At 37.4% G+C, this 7,034-nt stretch overlaps 1 protein-coding gene across 1 annotated transcript; it reads left to right on the top strand.

The window, feature by feature from the left end:
* LOC109839203 lies at positions 1,560–3,598 on the top strand. The gene is made up of 4 exons (XM_020407634.1): positions 1,560–2,239; positions 2,354–2,634; positions 2,714–3,074; positions 3,520–3,598. Exons 1-4 carry the CDS (start codon positions 1,560–1,562, stop codon positions 3,596–3,598), a joined length of 1,401 nt encoding a protein of 466 aa, XP_020263223.1.

Below are 7,034 nucleotides of genomic sequence, written 5' to 3'. Positions count from 1 at the left end.
TATATTTCTGGGTAAAAAGAGAAGATAAAAATAAGATTTTTTTTAAAGAAAGATAGAACAAAATAAATAATTTATAGAAAATTAAAGGACGAAGAACATGAATTTTCAAGATGTAACAACTGTATTTTTTTTTCAAGATGTGTCATGAAAGTTTTCTAATTTTCTATAAAATAATTTACAGAAGGACACATAGCTATTTTTTAGTATAACACATGTCATGTACTGAGATGACACATATCAGTTTTTGTGTCTTCAGAAAGCTATCAATTCCAGGTATATATGAAAGAGGAATATGATTTTAAGATTTTTTTTACGAAAAAAATGTGTCGAGTCCCCAAAAGCAGAGACTTCTTGTGACGATGCCCCTTGTATTTCCCCGTATGTGGATAAGCCCTAAAAAGCTGCGTTTAATATTTCCAGGGCCCTCCACGTTAGCGCTATACAAAAGAGCTATTGTATTTTGAAAAAAACCCGAATTTGTCATTCTCCTTCGTCCCCAGACGCTTCGTCACATCTCATTAAATGCAAACTGTTGTAAGAAATGAAGGAAAATTTTCCCCATTTTCCCTCTATCATGAGCAATAACTATTTAGTTATCCATTACTCTTTCCTCAAACGAAAATTCTCTCCATTACTCTCTCTATATTACTCCTCCTTGTCCTAAGTTCGATCCATTACTCTTACCTACACTTCATAATGGCTGAAAAGGACATCATCTGCATTGTCGCTTCAGGGGATAGAGCAGTATTCATGAAGATTAACTCTTCAACCACTGTTCTGGATCTAAAATTTGATGTGTCAGAGAGGTTAGATCTTCCATATGATTCATTAAGTTTGTCATACATGGATGAAACAAATGGAAGCTTCAAATTTCCCATTGAGAACGAAGATGATTTGTCGTCTATGGTGGAGCATTGCCATAACATATGATTAAAGGAGGTTCACATGCAAGCTTTCAAAGAAACAAAGGATTCTTCAAAAGTACACAACAACGAGCAAGTTCGACAAGACATGTAGGGCCAAGGATTTTTTTTGATGCTAAGACCAATATTCACGATGTTAATTGTAAAATCAGTTAATGTTAGTTCATGCTGATGCTAAGACCAATATTCACGATGTTAATTGTAAAATCAGTTAATGTTAGTTCATGCTAGTTCCATGTTTGGTGTAATTGGATTTTATGTTAATTGTAAAATCAGTTAATGTTAGTTCATGCTAGTTCCATGTTTGGTGTAATTGGATTTTAGCTCTAATTTGAGAGTATGTTAGCTCTAATCGATTTCATGTCAGTCCTAACCGCTGTGAATTCTAGTTACAGCTCTGTATTTAAAAGGAGGTTCATGCTAGTTCTTGCTCTACGTGAATGTACTAACCATGTTAGTTCTAATAGATTTATTGTTAGCTATAATATATTAATAAGGTAGAACCAATCGACTTATTGTTAGTTCTAATCGATTTACTATTAGTTCTAGTTCAAATTTTGTGTTAGATCCAATATGTTAGTTCTAAACGATTTCATGTTAGTTCTAACTAAAATATTGTTAGTTCAATCGAATTCCATGACAGTTCTAAAACAAACAGTCGTTGTTCATGTTCTTTATATTCGCAGCGCTTCCAGCAGTATGAAGTCAAAAAGTATAGAGTGTGGCCCGCCGTTGTGGACGCCCACATGTGTTTCAGATATGATTCCCAATGACAATCCTTCCGGAGATAATGTTCTGATGATTGATAACATGATTAGCAGAACTGAGAGAATTCCTGCTTGGTGGCACACTGCTTTAACCGGTGAGGGACAACGTTTTGAGAGTGCGAAGGAATTAAGATTGGTTTTGCTATACTATTCCATGGCCAAAAAATTCGAGTACTTGTTTACCAAGAATGAACCGAAGCGTATTCGAGTCGTTTGTCGGTTCAAGAAATCCCAAAATTGCTCGTGGATGTTATTTGCCTCTCCAACACAAAATGAGAACAGACTTGAAATAAAAACCTTCGTGGACAAACACGTTTGTGGGAATCATGGCAATAATGCAGGTCAATCTAGGGCCTCTCGACAATTCATTGCCACCCAAGTACTACCCGCGTTAAAGGTCCGACCGGATTTACGACCTATCGACGTACAAAAGGAGTTTCTAAGTTCGTATGGGCTTAGGGTCGATTATAGTAAGATATGGTGGGGTAAAGAAAGGGCACAAGAGCAACTATATGGTGATGTTCATGAATCCTACGATCAATTGCGATGGTAAAAAAGAAGATAATATCTACAATATACACACTTCACTAATTTCATTTATGTTAGGCTGTATATATTAATTTGAAAAATGTTGATCCTAACACATAATCTTCAATGTTCTAGGTATGTAGAAGAGGTTAAGAAGACAAACTCAGGTAGCTACATTCATGTTGAACAACACGATGGGAGGTTTTCAAAGCTATTCATCTGCTATGTCGTCTGCATAAATGGTTTTTTGAACGGTTGTAGACCACTAATATTTATGGATGGTACATTTTTGAAAGGTCGATTCAAATGTATACTCCTCAGCGCCGTGGCATATGATGGAAATCAGGGGATATTTCCACTAGCCTATTGCATTTGCGATCAAGAAAATAACGTCAACTGGAACTGGTTCTTACAAGGTTAGTTCTGACATGGGTCATGTTAGTTATATTACAGTTCATGCTAGTTCTAACTCATTCATTGTTAACTCTATTATAGGTTTATGGTCTATTCTCTACGAAAGGCCAGATCCATACAACCTTCCATACAAGCTAGTTATAATATCTGATGCGGATAAGGGGATCAGAGAAGCAATCAGAGAATATTTTCCAGATGCTATACACTCTAGATGTGTTTTGCATCTAGTTGAGAATTTCAGGACGAAGTTGAGGGATTTGGGTTTCAAGACAAAGGATACTCAGATTTTGAGGAATCTTTTGCAATCCGCTTGTTACAAATATACTAAAGTAGAATGGAATGACTATGTGGACGACATTAGACAAGCGGACGAACGAGCCTACAATATTATCATGAACTACGCTCCAGAGAACTGGGCTAATACGTTTTTCCCCGAAATTAGGTTAGTTATAAGCTATTTTAGTTAAGATGTTTGCCTAATTAAATTAAACATGAATGCGTACACTGGAACTAACTATAAAACTCAGTTAGAACTAGCAAGGTGTGGGCTAGAACTGACTGTATACAAGCTAGAACTAGCGTAGTAGCAGTTAGAACTAAGGTAGAAGCAAAATTAATAAGTGTGCAGGTAAAATACGAAGGCTGGGTTTAGAGCTAGCAAGGTGTGGGCTAGAACTGGCTGTATACAAGCTAGAACTAGTGTAGTAGCGGTTAGAACTAAGGTAGAAGCCAGAATTAATGTATACAAGCTAAAACCAATACTTGCACTATAACTAAAGCAAGCTAGAACTATAATAACTCATCTAGAACTATCAATGAGAATTAAAATATTACACTAGAACTAACAATAACTCAGTAGTTTTGATTAATTCCCTGTTATGTTTCAGATATGGTCACGTTACATCGAATGTTGTAGAGTCATTCAACAAATGGATACATGAGGCTAGGCTTCTACGGATACATTAACTGGTAGAGCACATACGTAAACAGATCATGGTTCGTATGAATGAGCGACGATTAATGGCTGAAAGTTGGAATGGATTTCTTTGTCCCAAAGCTGATCTCGCCCTCAAAGAGAACATGGAAAATGGGCGTCCATTGGATGTGCGTCAGTCCCATACAGGATTATTTGAGGTACAATCACATAGAACTTGTAAAGTGGATCTTGACAATAAAACATGCACATGTCGTGCGTGGGATGTAACTCGTATCCCTTGCAAACATGCATGCGCAACCATTATGTTTATGAAGAGGGATGTTTACCAATTCTGTGACTGGTTTATGACGGTTGAAGCTTTTAAAAAGAGCTACGAGCCAATCCTCTACCCCATCCCTGATTACGAGAAGTGTAACGTGCCACGGGGTGAGATATAGATCCTACCACCACTAACAACAAAAAGGAGAGGGAGAAATAAAACCAGACGTATCAACAACATAATTGTTTACACCCGGCCACTTAAATGCTCTCGCTGTCATGTGGAAGGTCATAACCGTAAAACATGTAATGAACCTATTGCTGACTAAGTACTTGATATGTTGTTAACTGTTTTGCTTGTATATTTACAAACTAGTACGTTTTGTTTAATGTTGAAAGTATTCTCATGTATGATGAGAACTAACATCATCTCCACTAGCAAAAATGTTGTAAGTATTAGAACTACGTGAGAACAAATAGATCTGATAATGGCTAAGATAGAACAGACACGACAGCATCTAGAACTGAAACCACAGCAGCTAGAACCAACATTGACTAAGCTAGAAATAACATGGCTAGAATTGGCTGTATACAAGCTAGAACTAGGGTAATAGAAGCTAGAACTAACGTAGAAGCTAGAATTAATAAGTGTGCATGTAAAAAACGGGGCTGGGTTTAGAACTAGCAATGTGTGGGCTAGAACTGGTTGTATACAAGCTAGAACTAGGATAATAGAAGCTAGAACTTATGTAGAAGCAAGAATAACAAGTGCGCAGGTAAAATATGAAGGCTGGGTTTAGAACTAGCAAGGTGTGGTTTATAACTTGCTGTATACAAGATAGAACTAGGGTAATAGAAGCTAGAACTAAGGTAGAAGCAAAAATAACAAGTGTGCAAGTAAAAAACGAGGGCTGGGTTTAGAACTAGCAAGGTGTGTGCTAGAACTGGCGGTATACAAGGTAGAACTAGGATAATAGAAGCTAGAGCTAAACGTAGAAGCTGGACTTAACAAGTGTGCATGTAAAAAACGCGGATTGGGTTTAGAACTAGCAAGGTGTGGGCTAGAACTGACTATATACAAGCTAGAACTAGGGTAATAGAAGCTAGAACTAACATAGAACCAAAAATAATAAGTGTGCAGGTAAAATATGAAGGATGGGTTTAGAACTAGTAAGGTGTGGGCTAGAACTGGCTGTATACAAGTTAGAACTAGGGCAATAGAAGCTAGAACTAACGTAGAAGCAAAAATAACAAGTGTGCATGTAAAATACGACGACTATGTTTAGAACTAGCAAGGTGTGAGCTAGAACTGGCTGTATACAAGCTAGAACTAGGGTAATAGAAGCTAGAACTAACGTAGAAGCAAAAATAACAAGTGTGTAGGTAAAATACGACGGTTGTGTTTAGAACTAGTAAGGTGCGTGCTAGAACTGGCTGTATACAAGCTAGAACTAGGTTAATAGAAGCTAGAACTAACGTAGAAGCTAGAATTAACAAGTTTGCATGTAAAAAATACGGGCTGGGTTTAGAACTAGTAAGGTGTGGGCCAGAACTGGCTGTATACAAGCTAGAACTAGGGGAATAGAATCTAGAACTAATGTAGAAGCATGAATTAACAAGTGTTTAGGTAAAAAATGCGGGCTGGATTTAGAACTAGCAAGGAGTAGGCTAAAACTGGCTGTATACAAGCTAGAACTAGGGTAATAGAAGCTAAAACTAAGGTAGAAGCAAAAATAACAAGTGCGCAAGAAAAAAACGCGGGCTGGGTTTAGAACTAGCAAGGTGTGGGCTAGAACTGGCTGTATACAAGCTAGAACTAGGGTAATAGAAGTTAGAACTAACGTAGAAGCTGGACTTAACAAGTGTGCAAGTAAAAAACACGGACTGGGTTTAGAACTAGCAAGGTGTGGGCTATAACTGGCTGTATACAAGCTAGAAGTAGTGTAATAGAAGCTAGAACTAACGTAGAACAAAAAATAACAAGTGTGCAGGTAAAATACGAAGGCTGGGTTTAGAACTAGCAAGGTGTAAGCTAGAACTGGCTGTATACAAGCTAGAACTAGGGTAAGAGAAGCTAGAACTAACGTAGAAGTATGAATTAACAAGTGTTTAGGTAAAAACACGGGCTGGATTTAGAACTAGCAAGGTGTGGGCTAGAACTGGCTGTATACAAGTTAGAACTAGGGTAATATAAGCTAGAACTAAGGTAGAAGTAAAAATAACAAGTGCGCAAGCAGAAAACACGGGCTGGGTTTAGAACTAGCAAGGTGTGGGTTAGAACTGGATGTATACAAGCTAGAATTAGGGTAATATAAGCTAGAACTAATGTAGAACCAAAAATAACAAGTGTACAGGTAAAATATAAAGGCTGGGTTTAGAACTAGCAAGGTGTGGGCTAGAACTGGCTGTATACAAGCTAGAACTAGGGTAATAGAAGTTAGAACTAAGGTAGAAGCAAAAATAACAAGTGCACAAGCAAAAAAACACTGGTTGGATTTAGAACTAGCAAGGTGTGGACTAGAACTGGCTGTATACAAGCTAGAACTAGGGTAATAGAAGCTAAAACTAACGTAGAAGGTGGACTTAATAAGTGTTCATGTAAAAACACGAGCTGAGTTTAGAACTAGCAAGATGTGGGCTAGAACTGGCTGTATACAAGCTAGAATTAGTGTAATAAAAGCTAGAACTAACTTAGAACCAAAAATAACAAGTGTGCAGGTAAAATACGAAGGCTGGATTTAGAACTAGCAATGTGTGGACTAGAACTGGCTGTATATAAGCTAGAACTAGGGTAATAGAAGCTAGAACTAACGTAGAAGCATGAATTAACAAGTATTTAGGTAAAAAAACATGGGCTGGGTTTAGAACTAGCAAGGTGTGGGCTAGAACTGGTTGTATACAAGCTAGAACTAGGGTAATAGAAGCTAGAACTAAGGTAGAAGCAAAAATAACAAGTGCGCAAGCAAAAAACACGAGCTGGGTTTAGAACTAGCAATGTGTGGGCTAGAATTGGTTGTATATAAGCTAGAACTAGGATAATAGAAGCTAGAACTAACATAGAAGCAAAAATAACAAGAACTAACGTAGAAGCAAAAATAACAAGAGTGCAGGTAAAATACGACGGCTGGGTTTAGAACTAGCAAGGTGTGGAGTAGAACTGGCTGTATATAAGCTAGAACTAGCGTAATAGAAGATAAAACTAACATA

This window comes from Asparagus officinalis, chromosome 1 (assembly GCF_001876935.1).
Source record: "Asparagus officinalis chromosome 1, Aspof.V1, whole genome shotgun sequence".
NCBI lineage: Eukaryota > Viridiplantae > Streptophyta > Magnoliopsida > Asparagales > Asparagaceae > Asparagus > Asparagus officinalis.
Note: the sequence above shows the minus strand (reverse complement) of the source record. Positions and strands in the feature narration are given on the sequence as shown.

Excerpts from the sequence above, each read along its gene's own strand:
- LOC109839203 (XM_020407634.1), top strand. The coding sequence starts at position 1,560 with ATGACAGTTCTAAAACAAACAGTCGTTGTTCATGTTCTTTATATTCGC. Across the intron at positions 2,240-2,353 it reads TCCTACGATCAATTGCGATG|GTATGTAGAAGAGGTTAAGA; the intron begins GTAAAAAAGAAG and ends TCAATGTTCTAG. Across the intron at positions 2,635-2,713 it reads CTGGAACTGGTTCTTACAAG|GTTTATGGTCTATTCTCTAC; the intron begins GTTAGTTCTGAC and ends ACTCTATTATAG.